General features: G+C 52.4%; 1 protein-coding gene across 2 annotated transcripts; it reads right to left on the bottom strand.

Moving 5' to 3' along the window:
• Positions 1-1,157: 1,157 nt before the first annotated feature.
• Positions 1,158-16,008, bottom strand: Rgs14 (regulator of G protein signaling 14). 2 transcript variants are annotated; one of them, XM_034510659.2, is made up of 15 exons: positions 15,788-16,008; positions 8,854-8,875; positions 8,432-8,610; positions 8,014-8,106; positions 7,789-7,932; positions 7,325-7,468; positions 7,096-7,207; positions 6,694-6,806; positions 5,888-6,091; positions 3,896-3,972; positions 3,579-3,705; positions 3,407-3,488; positions 3,252-3,298; positions 3,059-3,173; positions 1,158-2,835 (listed from the first exon to the last, which is right to left on the bottom strand). In XM_034510659.2, exons 1-15 carry the CDS (start codon positions 15,830-15,832, stop codon positions 2,696-2,698), a joined length of 1,644 nt encoding a protein of 547 aa, XP_034366550.1. In that variant the 5' UTR covers positions 15,833-16,008; the 3' UTR covers positions 1,158-2,695. The 2 variants fall into 2 exon arrangements, with proteins under 2 accessions (XP_034366550.1, XP_076795086.1); XM_076938971.1 differs by lacking the exon at positions 8,432-8,610.
• Between the last annotated feature and the right edge of the window lie 246 nt (positions 16,009-16,254).

Consider the following 16,254-nt stretch of genomic DNA (forward strand, 5'->3'; position numbering starts at 1 on the left):
TGGAGCTCATGTCCGAGTTTCTTCCCATATGCCCCAAGGAAATTAGAGCAAAATGTGTGGTCGATATCGGAAAAGATGAGAATTATTGTCCAAGACTGTCCTGTGAGCCAAACAGCCAGCATTTTCAGTTCTGCTAAGCCTGCTGGAGAATTGTCACAGCTGGGCCTACTGACTGTTAACTTTCCTCACAGAAGGACGGCCAAGGAAGATTATGGGGCCCTCACCTGAGTTTCCAGTCACCCCTCCCAAGTAGTTGTAATGCAATTCTTCCCTAATTGTGTGACTCTTGGGGGAGAAGCTAGAAGAAGTAGGTGCTTAAAGCGTGAGAGGTTTGGGGCTCCATCTACACAGCCATGGGGACACCATTTGTGGTGGTTTGAATACGCTTGGCCCAGGGAGTGGCACTATTTGGAGGTGTACCCTTGTTAGAGGAAATGTGTCACTGTGGGTGTGGGCTTTAAGACTCTTGTCCTAGCAGCCTAGAAGCCAGTCTTCTCTGATCAGCCTTTGAATGAAGATGTAGAACTCTCAGTTCCTCCAGCCTTGATGATAATAGACTGAACCTCTGAACCTGTAAACCAGACCCAGTTAAATGTTGTCCTTTATAAGACTTATTGTGGTCATGGTATCTGTTCACAGCAGTAAGACCCTAACCAAGATACCATCATTCCTTAGGTGCTGACTTCCCAGTGTGGCTGATTAAATGACCTGTTCCTGGGGGAACTTTGGGGAAATTGTTCTTCATTGGACCTTAGGAAGATGGTAGATGCTGTTTACTTTTCTCCCATGTAAGGTATTTTAGCAACAGGAATTTGTCTCCCTCCTCCCACTCCTAACACCACTCACATACCCTAGCACTACGTGGTCCCCCATGCTTTGCTGAACCTATTCCTGCCTACCAAGCTGGTCAGGGAAGCAGGAGTCTTGTAGTTGCAGGTCTTGGAAACCTACCTTGCTGTAACAAGCTCATGCTCCCAGAAAGAACTTACTGGCTTGCCTAAAGTGAAAGTCAAGAAGTGGCCATTTCAGGCATGGGTAAAGTGGCAGGATGGCTGTCACCTCAGTCCTGCTTTCCAGTGCTGCCTTCTGTGCACAAGGCCTTTGTGCAGATGCTCAGAAGGTGGTAGAAGATAAACCAGTAGAATTGGGATTAAAATTAAAAGATTCATTTATTTTTATTTTATGTGTATGGGTGTTTTGCCTGCATGTATGTCTGGGCACTGTGCATGTACAGTATTTGTGAAGGCCAGAGAGAATGTTGGACCCCTGGAACTGCAGTTACAGATGGTTGTTAGTGGCTGAGTGGGTGCTGAGAATCAACCCCAGGTCCTCTGTAAGACCACTCTTAACCACTGAGCCATCTCTCCAGCCTGGGGACTAGGATTCTTATGAGAGTAACTTTAGACAACAACCTCTGAGCCAAACTCTGCCCATGGGGAATGGGATATGTGGCTGGCCAGTCCTACATCATCAGCTTACCCCAGAAGTCTAGGAGCCCATTAAACAGTCAAATAAAGTGAAGGTGACAGAAACCTTCCTAGAAGAAGGCAGGGTAGGAGGTCCTGGTGGAGGGGTCAGCACAGACTCAGCACAGACTCAACCCACCTAGCTTCACACTTACCTCCCTAGGTGGGACGAGGTTGGGCTTCTCTCCTGGAGGCTGAGACTTTCTGAGAAGTCCTCCTTCCTTTCCTCCCTGTCTTTCCCAGCTGCCTAGAGATGGGCTACCAGTCGGCCAAAGCAGATGAGGAAAAGAATACACAGCCTAGCTTAGTCCTACACAAAAGCTTTCCATGTATCCCAAGGGGCCCTCAGTAGTGTATGTAGAGATACATTGTATCCCTGACAGAAACAGAACAGCAACAAAAAGGATGCATTCGTGTCCCATGGACACTGTGGGGCAGCTGGGTGATGGCAAAGGCACGGGATGGTGATGGGGGTAGTCCTCTCTCCCTCTCTAGCCTGCCCGCTGGCCCCGCATCTCCCTGCCTTCTATATCCTTTGCCTTGGGAAGAGAGATTCTGAAAACAGGAAGTCAGGAGGTATACAGTAAGGTTCCCCAAATCTTCCTGGCCTAGCACAGAGGCAGAGGGGTAGTGGGATCACAAAAGGCAGAGTGGCATACAAGAAACATACCTCATAGCTGAATAATAATAATAATTATTATTATAACAGTATCATATATCCAGGACAAACCCAGCTGCCCTAAGCCAACCATAAAATCCATATGTACAATAAAGTCTCTGTGGATGGAGGGAGGGGTTGCCCACTAGTCCACCCAGGCCTTTCTTACATCAATTCTTTAAGGAGGGGCCAGCCCCCCCCTTCCTACCCCTTGCTAAAAGCCTAGAACAAGTTGAGGAGGCTGGCACTGCCAAAGTCACCCCTTTGTGTTCAGTATGTTTATGCCAAGGGACTAGGTTCACCTCCCCTTGATGGCCTACTGTGAGGAATGGGTAGGTAAACGTATGAAAGAACAGATAGCCACCCCTTCCTGGCCCTTTCTGTGGGCCTGCCCATAGCAGAAAGGGGCCACAGACACTCATGGTACAGACAGGGCATGCAGCGCAGACCCATGGCATGCTTGGTTTGCCCAGGCACCATGCAGACAGCCTGGCTTGTTACACAGGTGTCAGAGCCCCAGGTGGGTGGTGGAGTCTGAAGGGCCCTCCCTGGGTTGAATAATTGATTCAGTCTATGGTGGAGCCTCCTGAGAGCCTGGTCTTTGGGAAGGAAGCTGCAGAAATTCTGGAAGGACCAGGTCCTCTTTTCGAAGAAGTCCCCTCTGGTCATGGGCCCCGCTGCTCTGCACCCGATTCAGCAGTTCCACCAGGCCTGGGGGTATAGCCAGAGAGTCAGGGGGTCTGTACGGCCAAAACACCTATCCCAATGCTTCGCCATTCTGCTGCATGCTGTGACCCAGACTATCAGTGTGTGCCAGTGCCAGTGGCCTTTAGTACCAGCCTTAGCTCAGGCCTCTCTGATGCCACCCTCGACGATCCTCAAGCCACTTCCCTCACTCTCTAATCCCATAACCCCCATTGTCCTCACAGGGCACCTTCAATGTCACAGGTCTGTCGTCGCCCAGTAGAGCTACTGGCATCTTCTACCAGCAAACTGGAGGACGATGGGGGAAGGTGACTGTCCTTGGTCTGGATTCTTGGGAGGCATCCCTGCAAGAAAGTGAGGTCAGGGGCACAGCTAGGAGGGGAGAAGCAGAGTAGGAAAGGGGACCCCAAGTTCTCGGTTACCTGGCTGCGGCAGGAGGATAAGCTTCTGGCTTCACTCATCTTTGCATCTATAATGGACAGCACCACTGTTGGGTTTGACCTTCCTCTCAGAAGCCCCTCCTCCTGTGCCAGAGGCACACTGGGAAACCAAGTCCCAGGGAATTAATATCACTTACCTGGAAGAGTGTCCAAAACCAGTGTCTGTGAGGCCACTGTGCTCACTAGATTCTCCAAATCCACGGGCTGCTTCTCTCCTGGCTACGGAAAGAGGTTAGCAGCCTGTGGGCTTGACCACAACACCTTCCCTGCTGATCTGGCTCTCCCCTGACCTCCAGCTACATCACTTACCCTGTGCAGGACCACCTGATCCAGGCTCAGGCCATGCTTTCCCAGGATGGGCTGCAGCGCCTCCTGCAGACGCTTGGTGGGCTTAGCTGAGATCCGCACCACTCGCTCCAGGCTAGCCAACTCCAGCCTGCACAGGACCCTAGAGCTGCAGACTGATGGAGACCCAGGGCTCCCTTTCCCAAAATAAGCCCAGAAGGGACAAAGCTGAACCAGCAACTTGGGGATGGGGCTTTAGCCTAGGAGCAGAGCTCCAGCTCAGAATGAGATAGTCTGAGATTTGGGGGTCAATAGTCTGAGATTTGGGGTAGGGCACTCACTGGAAGGTGATCCTGTTTTCCAGTCGCACTTCCTGGTCTGCCAGCACGGTGCAATCCTGATCCAGGACCAGGGCCTTCTGCAGATGCCAGGCAGGGTCTAAGAATCCCCTCTCTCCACCCCAATCCATCCCCTGAGGATACTTGGAAACCACCTTCATTTCCTCCTGTGGCCTCTAATGTGGTATCCTAAAGGTCAGAAGGACTAGCTCATGAATAACAGAAGATTGGAGAGGCCGATGGGGTAAGGACCAATGGGGTTTAAGCCTGATTAGACCAAGGCTAAGGATTTTAAGAGTGGAAGATGCCCTGGGTATGGTGGCATGGTCATACATGCCTTTATCCCCAGCACTTAAGAGGCAGAAACTGATGGAGTTTAAGGCCAGCATGGACTACATAGGGCTACACAGTAAGACCCTGTTGTAAAAATAAAAAAGAAAAGAGTGGAAGATGCTGGGGAATGCTAGGGGAAGCTTGGGAAAGAATCTGGTTCAGGGAAACACAGGGATGTGGGCATCCAGGTTAATGGGGGTCCTTAATAAGGATGAAGCTTGGGTCTGGGTTCACAGAGTGTGTGCCCTTCTTCCAGGTAAAGGAAACTCAAGCAGACCATCTGAATACGCTTCCCCTCACCACGGGGCTTTTTAGCCAACTGGTCTTTGTCTCTTGCCTCTTTAATGCCCAGGTCAGCCCCACCCCCAGTACACACATCAGACCAAAAAGATGAAAAGCATCTGGTATAGTCCCGACACACAGTAGGTATACAGACAAACCTATTGTCTGTACCAGCATAAAACTTGTAGTGGGAGAGCTTGAAAGGGAGCATGGAGACTCTCCCAGACGGTAGGCCTGTGCTGCGCCACAAAGACAGGTGGAAGGTGGGTGGTGGAATTATATTTAGCAGGCACAGAAGCCCATCTGGGCTGTTGGCAGCTGTGCCGGTGGTCTGAGAAAGTGGGCAAAGCGGCTCCCATTGCTTCCCCAACACCCCCACACTCCAGGTCCCTAAGCATGCCCTGCAAACACCTCCTTCCCTCCCTTTTTCTAGAATGTCCTCTCCCTCCAGTTCTCCCAGACAAACTGCTCTGCCCTCCTCAGCTGCTGCCTCTCTCCTAGCCTTCTGACCAGATGCACCACCATCCCTGGAAGAGCCTCTCTGGAGGTTTCACTTCTAGTTGCCTCTTGCCTGGCTACCTGCAGCCTGGACCTAGCAGAACACAGCCTCTGGGCCAGTTCTGCTCATATACCTTTGCTGCCTCTTGGGGCTTGGATGACTTCCTGTTATTTTCCTGGAGCAGCATTGCTCCTCTGGGGCCCCCTTACATGGTGGCACCCCCTTACATGGTGGCACCCCCTTACAGGGTGGCACCCCCTTACAGGGTGGCACCCCTTACATGGTGGCACCCCCTTACAGGGTGGCACCCCCTTACAGGGTGGCACCCCTTACAGGGTGGCACCCCCTTACAGGGTGGCACCCCCTTACAGGGTGGCACCCCCTTACAGGGTGGCACCCCCTTACAGGGTGGCTTAAGAATGAGTTTCCCTAGACCTTAGAGCTTACTGTTCATTTGCACTTGATGGAAGCATTCAGGGATTTAGGTTCAGTGGATACTTTTGATGGCAAAGATGAGGGAATCACCCAGTGCCAACTTCAGGGGTGGGCCTGTGGAGATGGCAGTGTGAACTGTGGGGTGGGGACGGGGTGGCGGACCCTCTCCTCAGCTTTAACTCTTGGAAACCATCAGCATAGGGTGATGGAGATAGCTGGGAACAAGGATGATGAGGTGGGTTTGTGTGTGGATTTTTGTGGGATATGGGTGGACAAATGAGGAGTCAGTACTGGAACCCATGCAGACTGGGACACAGGAGTAGGAGTGAGGTACATGAACAAGGTAGGAGCGAGTTGGTGATGGAGAATTAGGGGGCAGAGCAGGAGGAAAAGGACATGCTTGTGATCAGAAAGGAGGCAAGAGTTGGGGCCAGCCATGCTCGCACCTGTTCATTGCCCACCAGGTAGACCTTAATGTCAGGCAGAGAGAGGCCTCTCTTCTCACAGATGCCTGCCAGCATGTCGCGGATGGTGAGGCCAGGTCGAGCCAGGGCCAAGGAGGCCGTGCCATCAGGCAGATACACGCAGCAGTACTTCCCGGGCCGGCTTTCAGTCTCACCCTCTCCGCTTCCAAGGCTCTTTCGGTGGTTCTGGTTGTGGACAAGAACAGGCAGAGGCTGTATTCATGCACGCAAAGCATGCTGGGACACAGATATGTACACTTGGAACCAGGCAAAGACGTGTCTTGCTCCAGAGACACATGTCCACTCAAACACGCCTTTGATCCTAGTATTTGGAAGTAGAGGCAGGCAGCTCTCTGAGTTCAAAGCATGCCAGGACAGACAGGGCTATGCAGAGAAACCCTGTCTTGAAAAAAACAAAAACACAATACAAACAAAACAAAACAAATCAACCCCCCCCCCAACCAACAAACAAACAAAAAAAACAAAAAATTTTGGACAGTCAATGATAGCTCCTCTAACTAGCCACACATACAGGATACACAAAGGTGCACACACACACACACACACACACACACACACACACACATCTCCCAGTTGAGGATGTGCATCCGTAGTATGTACAGAGATCTATCTGGCATGGAGAGAAAGGAAGGGTCAGGTGATGGCTTCGTGGAGCAAGCTGGGAGTCAAGTGTAGACGTCCACTGTGAATTCCCGGATCCCAGGAAGAGAACCGGCACTGGTCCTAAGCAGAAAGCACCTTGTTTCCTTCTCTCAAAGGCTGCTTACCTCAGATTTGCTGCTCACAAACGCAAGGAAGCCCAGGTCCAGACTGGCGGAAGAATTCAGAGACCCTTGAGACTCTCGACGCAGGGCCGAATTCATGGCTCCACCCGTCATCTCTAAGGGAAAGTCAGTAATGAAGAGGCTTTCTTTCTCTCACCATCCCTCTGACTAAGCCCTCCCTTTAGATGGGCCTTGTGTGGAGCCATCCCTGGGTGTGTCGCTGTGTAGCCAACTTCTGGGGTGTGGCACAACCTCCTGGAGAAACTAGGTGGTCTCAAGAGCCTACGCTTTGTCGTTTGGGTTTTTCCCTATTGGAGACTGGGGTCAGGTAGGAAGAAAAGGGTGGTCCCAAAATTGGCCCAAATTTCCTGGCCACACCATTCTAGGGCCAGCGCCTGGACTCACCTCTACGAAAGGACTTGCGGAGAGGACGGCCACAAGGGCCCTCAGCAAGTGGTAGCTGCCCCAACTCTTCCACGCCCAGCGGCAGTGACTTTCCAGGCTTCAGCTTTGGCTTCTGGGGATACAGGGAAGACTCTGGTGCGGAGCAGCGCCCCAGCCCCGCACACGGATCTAGGTCTGAGGAAGACCCTGACCCAGCTCCCGCCTTGCCCCCTGACACCCCTGTCCTCACCTTCCTCGAGGTGTCGGGGCTCCCGAGGTGCGAGGAGCCAGGTTCCCGCAGGGGGCGTCCCTCGGCCTCGGCCAGCAGGCACTCTTGGTACAGCGGGGATTTGACGAAGCGCGCATAGCTGTCGAACTTCATCAAATTGAAGATCTGCTTGGCCATCGGGTGTGAGTGGCGATTGGCACCATGAGAGGACAGTGGAGGGCTGGACGTGGGGTTTTGCCTGCACCTCTACTGTCCCAGGTCCCGCCCTAGCCAGTCCAAGTAGGGAAGCCCCAAGCCCTGCCTCCCCAAAGCCTGTGTCATTTCCCTGGAGTCTGAGACCCGCCCCTACTCTTGACCCCGCCCCAACCCATCCTTCAAGGCATTTGCCCCTTCCCTTCCAGCTCAGACTGCCCCTGAATCTGGTCCTTTTGAGTGTTCATTGGTGTCTATTCTCAACCTGTCCTTGCGCCTCCTGGCTCCCTCACCTGAAGCTGCTGTGCTCGGAACATATCTGGCCTGGGCTGGGCCAGCACCTCCTCACTAAGCCAGGCCTGTCGGTCGATGTTCACTGGGCTTAGCGCCTGGCTGGACAGGAACTCATGGTAGATGTTGTGGGCCTCCTGAGCTAGCTGGGGGATGAGGGACCAGAAGAGATCAGGGGGCATGCCTTAGGCCCTAGCCCCACCCGTCTGTCCCATCTCTCTCTCCACCTGCTTGGTGTCGCTGGCTGGGATCTGCTGGAAACGTTCGCAGGCTTTCCAGAAAGTTACATTCTCTGCGCTGAATTCCTTCTTCAGGAACTCCTAGCGTAAGAAGGGGAAGGAAGGCCTTCAGATACAGGCTGATTCAGGAACGTGTTCAAAGACTGGGACAGACACGGAGGCCAAAAGACCAGACAGACAGACAGATGGTGCCAGATCTGGGGTACCGGAAGAAAATAAGAAACAGAGATGAGGACAAGAAGGGAGAGTTCCTAGCTTGGTGATGAGGGAAAGGATGCCAAAGACAGGGACCACAGAGAGAAGCAACATTCTGGCCAACCTGAAGCCCTGTTCTATGTTCTCTCCAGCACCCCCCTTCCTGAAGTGGTACCCGCCCTCCCGAGTTCCACCCCACTCCAGGGCTTACAGTGAAGTAAGCCAGACCCCGTGGGTCTTGCAGCAGCCGCTCAAAGGACTGGGCCCAGCTGGCCACAGGCTGCTCCTCAGTGGAGAAGGGGCTGCTGGGGCCACTGGGGAGGCTGTGGATGCTGAGGGAGCTGCCTCTGCCCTCACCCTGGGCCTGGGAACCTGCTGTGCTGGTCAGTTCTGCAGAGAGATGAACAAGTTAGGGCGAGCCTTTTCCTTGCTCAGCTTGTGGCTCAATCCCCCTTGCAGGCAGGCATCTACTCTGCAGGTCTGATTAATTACCAGAGAGATCAACAAGTGGCTGGGTGTGTCCCCACACAGTTCTACCTCCCTCCCTCCCTCTCTCCCTCCCTCCCTCCCTCCCTTTCTCCCTCCCTTTCTCCCTCCCTCCCTCCCTCCCTCCTCCACACATCTGTCACTCACCTCCATCAGAAACAGCCAGAACCTAGGAGAGACCCAAGGTAGAACATCAGAATAGAGCCCTATAAGACGTTTTAAAGACCCACACTGGGCAGATCTCCAGTGAGCTGGGACTGTATTTTCTCCCTAGAGTGTATGACTGACTGGCTCCAGGTAGTCATTTCTGCCTAGGATTTTGTTCAGGCTGCCTTGGCCCCTTTTCTATCATGTGGCAACCACTGCATACTGGGACTTACTCAGGGTACTTTCTAGTGGCCCCTGGTTCCCGTGTCTCTCTCTCTCTCAGCCCTTGCTAGGTGAACCCAGGTGTGATTGGACTTCAATCCTGCTTCTTCCGGTAGGTACCATCTGGAAGGATTTGGACACAGCAGCTCACTTGCTATGCCAATCTTGTGTTTGAGGGAGGACAGGTGCTTCTGTAGCTAGTGATCTCATTGCACTGTTTCTCCGTGGGGTGCTTATCCCACCCCACCATGGGGACAGCACGGGATGCTGTTTCTGTGGCACAGAGCTGAGTCCATCAGACTTGTCTGGAGCGACCAGGAGGACCCCCCTCACCCCCGCCTCCCCGACATTCAGGCTCAGTAGATCCAGGATGGGGCTTGAGGCTCTCTCTCCATTTCTAACAGGCTTCTGGGTAATTCTGGTGCTGGTCCAGGGGCCACAATGTGAGTATCACTGTCATTCACACCAACTCCATTTAGTCTCTCCTACAATGTATACTGACCCTGGCTTCTCTGGGAATCTGAGTCACTGGTGAAACACAACTTCCCACCATCACCTTGAAGAGGTTCTTGCAATGGTTTCTCTTGGTTCCCTTCTTGCATCCTTAGAAGCTCCCCAGCTCCTCTGCAGACCTCTGCCCATACAGGGCAGGCTGTCCCTTTTCCTGTTCTGGGCTCTTTGTGCCCCTCTAACCTCTAGACCCAGCAATATTCAGCTAGCTTCTGGTCAATACCTGGCTCCAGATGCCCCACAGGCCGTTCAAACTCATCCAGTCTTAAATGGACACTCATCTGTCACCACTGTAAAAGTCCTGAAACAGCTTCCCTGTACACTTACGTCTTTTCTCCATCACTTAGACCTCTGGGCTCCTTTACCTCCTACATTTCACTAGGCCCTGTCACAGAAACCCTTCTTTCCATCCCATTGGAAGCAAGCATGGGAAAGCCTCCCCTTCCCGCTCTCCACTCTCTACTCCTACCCTCGGAACACCTGGGTCATGTGGGAGTCAGGACTAGCCTGAGGGATACTGTAGGATATTATTTGGCCTCCAGGAAAAAAAATAAGTTTAAAGGGGCCTCGTGTGTTTAAAACTTAAGTGATTCCCACGGGGTCCATCTTTCTCCTCTTTTTTTTTTTGTTTTTTTTTTTTTTTTTGTTTTTGTGTTTTTTTGTTTTGTTTTTTTTTTTTTTTTTTTTTTTTTTTTTTTTTGGGACAGGGTTTCTCTGTGTAGCCCTGGCTGTCCTAGAACTCACTCTGTAGACCAGGCTGTCCTCGAACTCAGAAATCCGCCTGCCTCTGCCTCCCAAGTGCTGGGATTAAAGGCGTGCGCCACCACTGCCCGGCCATCTTTCTCTTCTTTAAGCGTGATGCTCAAGGCATCATGGGCAGCTTCTCAGAGTAGCTTCCTCGGCCAGCCCTGAGCAGCCAGTGGCCATCCCTACAGGGTTCCCTCAGGGGACCCTGAGGCCAGTTGGATACATCTATGTTTCTTTTGGAGGCAATGGGAAGCAATCAATGCCTAGACTGCTTGACCTCAAAGTTTGTGCTCTGTGGTCTTGGGAAGGATACTCAGGTGTGCTTTTACCTTAATTTGTTCTCTCTAAAAGTTGGGCAAACAATGACCCTGAAAAGAACTGCTTCATTCCAGTGAGTTAGACACACAGAGGGAGCTCAAAATCACTTTGGGGTGTCAAGTGTTGGGTTTGCTACCATACCGGAGGGCAGAGGGCACAATCGGCTGAGTTCTCAAGACAAAGATTCGAATCCTAGCTCTGCCTTTTTCTTGTTTTACAACCTTGTGTGGGGGTTGAGCAAGAGAGAAAGTTTGCAATTGCCTGAGCTGGGTGTGGGACCAGCTCCCTGGCACATCACGCTCTGGGCCTCCCCCCACCTCCCCACACCGTGTCTCACACTCCTCCAGACGCTCATCATTACAGTCGCCTCTCCCCTCCAAGGTCTTCACCTCTCTCAGCTGAGGGAAGCGAGTCCTGATTCCTAGGGTGGGAGGTCTTCACAGTGCCTGAGGTCCCTAGGCAGCCTGCTATTTTCTTCCCCAACACCTGCCTGCACCCCACTGCTGTCTCCAGAGCAGCTGTGCCCTTAGCTTCAGAGCCTGAGCTGCCGGCCTTCCTTCCCCCAGCTCTCTGGTGCAGTTGCCCATCTCAGTGCAGGACCTTACCCTCTTCACGGGTCCTTAGTCTTTAGTCTTTGTAAAGTTGCCTTCCCAAGTCAGCCCGGCCTTTGTAGGTAGCTCCCTCTGGGTAGGAGCTCTTGACAGCCAACGGTACTGGGACTGAAGCTGGCCACACTAGGATTGTGTTTGGCTCTCAGGAGTTTTATTTCTCTATTATCTTTAATTAACTGTATCCTTCAGGAGGGCTGCCTTCAGGTTTTCTCCAGGCCCTTCCCACCCCACTGTTCCACCCTGGATTCAATTCCTTGCCTGCCTCAGTAGGATTGCTGTTGCCAAGTTACAGTTACACCCCTACCTGTACCTGACTAATGAGCCCCTCCAACAGCTGCCTCCTCCTCGCCTCCACCCTACACTTTATCAAATTTTTATTTTCCCCACACCCCTGCTTCCTGTTTTGCTGTTTCCTCTGCCCAAGTACCTGCTTCTATAGCTCCCTGCCGCTGCTCCTGGATCCCTGTCATCAGTTATCCCCAAATGCTGGTCTTCACCAATCCCTTCATACCTACTCACGCCTGGGCCTCTCACCCCGAAGCCTGGTAGCTCCTGGAGGGGAGGTCTTGTTGGGAAGGGAGTCTACCTGAAATCCCTGCTCCAGGGGCACCCTCTCTGACCCTATACTTAAGTAGTCTTGACTAAGACGCTGGCCCAGGTGCCAGGTTTTTTGTTCTAGCTTCTTTTTTTTTTTTTTTTTTTTCTTTTTTGGTTTTTTGAGACAGGGTTCCTCTGTGTAGCCCTGGCTGTCCTGGAACTCACTCTGTAGATCAGGCTGGCCTTGAACTCAGAAATCTGCCTGCCTCTGCCTTCCAAGTGCTGGGATTAAAGGCGTGCGCCACCACTGCCCAGCTTGTTCCAGCTTCTTTTATTGACAGTGGGACTGGGACAGAACTGGAAGAGGAACAGGAATCTCAAGCTGGGGTTCGAGGAGGAATGAAGCCCAATTCCTACTTGGTCGTTTGAGAATCTGAAATAGCTGATTTTACTTGAGCCCATTTCCCCAAGGGAGTGCTAGGCTCAGATTCCCAGCCTCTGGGGGCTGCTGGCGGGCTAACCGGCTAACTGGGGCAGCCGCACTCAGAGCATCATCTGTGGAAAAGCAGGGTCCAGAGCCACAGCTACGACTTACACAGGCTACAAGGCAAGGAGAAGTGCTGTTCAGTAGTGACCCTGATTCTTACCTCTGCTCAAGGAGCCCTACTGAGTGGATGGAGGAAAAGGGGAAGAAAGGATGAGGAAGGGTGTGGTGGCCGGTGACAGTCCCAACCCATAGTGGACTCTGGCTTTAGCTTGTCACGCTTTGTTCTTAGGAAGTGGCTCTAGGGGAGCTGCTGGTACTGAGGACACTAGGGAGGCCATCTCAAGTTTTCTGATCCAGCTGTGTTACAAACAACCCACAATTTTACTCTACCCTCAAGATCTCTGTCCCCTGTAGCAGATGTTTTGACCCTGTTTTATAGGCCAGGAACTTGAGACCCAGACAAGTTATAGAGTTGAAAGGGGGCAGAGATATTAGATGCCAAGCTTGCATGTCAGTGGTGGAATCTGAAGACTTCACCACGTTTCTCTGTGTTGCTTCATACACATATTTGAAACAAGGTCTTCCTCTGTAGCCCTGGCTGGCCTGGCACTCCCTCTGTAGCCCTGGCAGGCCTCTAATCTCCAGAGGATCCACCTGCCTCTGCCTTCAGAGCATCAGTACTGTAGGCATATGTCACTGCACCCAGCCTTGCTACTTCCTTTATAGATAGGAGAGCTTGGAGATCCAGGCCTTGTAGCCCTTGGGCACAAATGGGTGAGGTCAATGGAGGAGAGGCCCAGGGACTCCTCTTGAACTGTGTCCCTAGACGATTCAGATCTCAAAGAGAGAGCAATCAACTGATAGACACCTCAGGCTTTCTCTATCCCTTATTGTGACTCTTCCTCAAACCAGAACTTACTTCCAGAATTTTCACCTATGTCCCTGAAGCCTTTCCAGAGGTGAGCACCTGATCTGTGGTCTTGTTTCACTCTGTGGATGACTATACAACCCTAGGCCCTGATTCCTTCAGCTCCAGCCAGGTCTGTAGAGCCTTCTCCAAGACATGGCCCTTCTATAATGCACCCCTGCAATGCCATCCCTGACCCTGAGTTGGACACCAGGAACAGAGGCACATTGGCCCCTCGTGGGTCTCTTTGCCAGAGTGTGTTGGGGGACCAACTCCGAGTTTCCAGGAAAAGAACTATGACTAACTTGAAGTTAAACTCACAGACTCCCTTGGGGCATAGCCCTCCACCATCTCTGTATGTTTCCTACGTGTAGTCTCCCCCTGGGCCACTTCCCCCTTGCTTGCATGTGGACCATCTTCTATAGCCTTGTATGTTAATGGAGAAGACGGTTTTCCTCACCAGACTCTTCTCAGGCTTTCTCCACTCCTGACCTACAGCTCTTCGCTAAACCAGAAGTGTATTCCAGTACTCTTCACTCATGTCTGTCAGGCCCCACTGACTGGTACTAACTGGGAACTGGGACCTGGGTCTTAAGTGCTCAGGGTGGGACGATCCGGAGGAGCCCCTGAGGGAATGTATGAATGCAAGTTAAGCGACAGCTGGTACTGAGTGACGATTTCTCTAGGAGGGGGTTAGGAGCCTCTCTAAGTGACAGCTGACTGCCAGAAGGATGAGGCTTATGACTGACACCGACTCAGCAAGGAATGGTGGGGGAGGGGTGGAACCAAAGCCAGACAGTGCTGGGGGACTCAGGAGGTGTGTGCAAATGGTAACCCTTCTACTCAACAGCATATTGGTTTTGCTCCTCTGAGCCTCCCTCATGAGATAACAGCCCAACACTTTGCCCACAGGCCCCTCTCCATTCACGTCTACCCTGTAGTCGCCAATGCCTGTCTTTCCATCCTTGCCCCAGCCAGGTATGGCTTCAGAAAGCTGCTCATTGTCCAGCAAGTAGACATCTGTGAGCCATGCAGTTCAAGGGTCATACAGAGGATTCAGAACTGATCCAAACAGGGCAAAAACAAACATATGTGACAACTGCTGAGAGGATCTGGGGCAGCGTGGGCTTGGCAGGACCCAGCTTGTACTGTCATCCTCTTTATTCTGAATGACTTTTGGATAGAGAAGCCATGACCTGACACAGAAAGGACAGGCTGGGTCTCTCTCCAGCCTTTCAGCTGGCATGTGGTTCTGGGTTCTGGCCCAGAAGCATCAATCCAGCTATTCTTTTGGGGAGGGCCTGGGCTATTTCTCTTTGGTTCTGTGGCCAAGTTGCCTAGAGAGGCGCAAGCCAAGTGCCATGCCCACCCAGCATCGGCGCAAGGGGGATGGGCTCTCCACAGACTTTCTAAGTTGGGTTGGTGGTACAGGAAGCAGAGTGGGGGTCGAGCCAACTGTTGGAATTGGTCTCCTTTCCACCAGAACAGCATGGGGCTGGCAGCAAAGGGCTTCTGGACAAGAGATCAGAACTAACCTTGGGAACTGGAAAGCAGAGGCAGGAACTGTTTAATGAGGCAAAAAACTCTTAAAGAGAGGATGAAAATACAGGGCTACCAGGATAACCCTTCCGTGGACTTTACAGCACTTCAAGGGTCTCATATTCATTAGTGCCACTCAGCAAACAGGACATTGATCAGTTTCTATTTCATTTTACAGATGACAAAACAGGACAGGATCTTTGGGAAAAGACAACCAAGCTAGAACTGGATCCCAGGTCACTCTGATCCTCTGGCTTTGTCCCATGGTTCTAGGCTGGGGTCTCAGGATAGGAGCTACCAGGACCCTGTTTGATCTCCCTGGATTTTTTTTAGTGACCCTGCTAGGTGAGCCAGGTCCCTAAGGAGAAAAAGGATGCTCAACACAGCCTGCCCCATTTGGTGAATGAAAGAAGAGCCAGAAACTCGGGGACAGCTCTAGTCAGGAGTTAAACAGCCTGGAGATACTGTAAGGGGAGAGGGCTGCAACCAGGACATCCTATACTAAGTTGCACACCCCCCTTACTGGAGGCTAAGAATAGAACAGACGGGGCTGATCGACCCATTCCGGGCTGCCCAAAGAACACTAATTCTGTCAGGCTGCCTCTGGAGAAGGTTGATGTAGTGACCCAGCAAGGGCTTCTCTTGAAACCTTATCTTGGGCACTTAGAGCATGAGGTGAAGAGAGGAGGGCTGAGGGCCAGAGGCATAGGGCTTGAGAAGTTGCAGGAGTGACCACTGGGTCTCCATGCTACTCTGTAATCAGCTTCAGTAATCCCAGTAGCAGATGAGGAACCAACCTGCATGTGGTACCAGAGACCTATGTTTGCTGTGCTCTGGACTAATCCCTGGGGTTGCACCTAACTCTTAGCAGGGCATCTGGTAGGGTCCTGGGGTGACAGCATCAGGTCCCACTGCCAGCAGCTGTCTGTACCCAACTTCTCCAGCCTGCTGGCAGCCCCCTGAACTCCTCCGCAACCTTGCCCGGTATGCCTCCTGGACTCCACCCTGGGTGTGCCCACCCCCTCCTTGTGGCTCTGGCTCAGAGCCTACACTCACCATGCGCCCGTTGGGGACACCCAAGTGCTTGGGCTTCCCTGGCATATTGCCGTTGATCACAGGTCCCCTCCACGGGGGCCCACCCACCACAAGGATCGTGGAAGCACGGAGCAGCACTCTCAGGGTGGCAGGCAGGCAGTGGAGAGAGCTCGCTCTGCTCCTCCGGGCCCTTACATCCTGAAACACCAGCTCACTACCTCTTTTCTCTGCCACAGGAAGTGTCTCTATAGAAACCAAACCACAGAAAGAAGCAAGGTCTAAGAGAGCGAATGCCTCTTCCTACTCTCATACACACACACACACACACACACACACACACACACACACATACACACACACACACACACACACACACACGTTCACGCACACACACATACCGCCAACGCACCCTTGGTTGCACCCCATGCAAGCACCAACACACAGCAGGAGCCTCCTTGTGCCCAGCGAGGAAGAACCTGGAGTGTTCT

The sequence above is a fragment of the Arvicanthis niloticus genome, chromosome 8, assembly GCF_011762505.2.
Source record: "Arvicanthis niloticus isolate mArvNil1 chromosome 8, mArvNil1.pat.X, whole genome shotgun sequence".
Classification (NCBI taxonomy): domain Eukaryota; kingdom Metazoa; phylum Chordata; class Mammalia; order Rodentia; family Muridae; genus Arvicanthis; species Arvicanthis niloticus.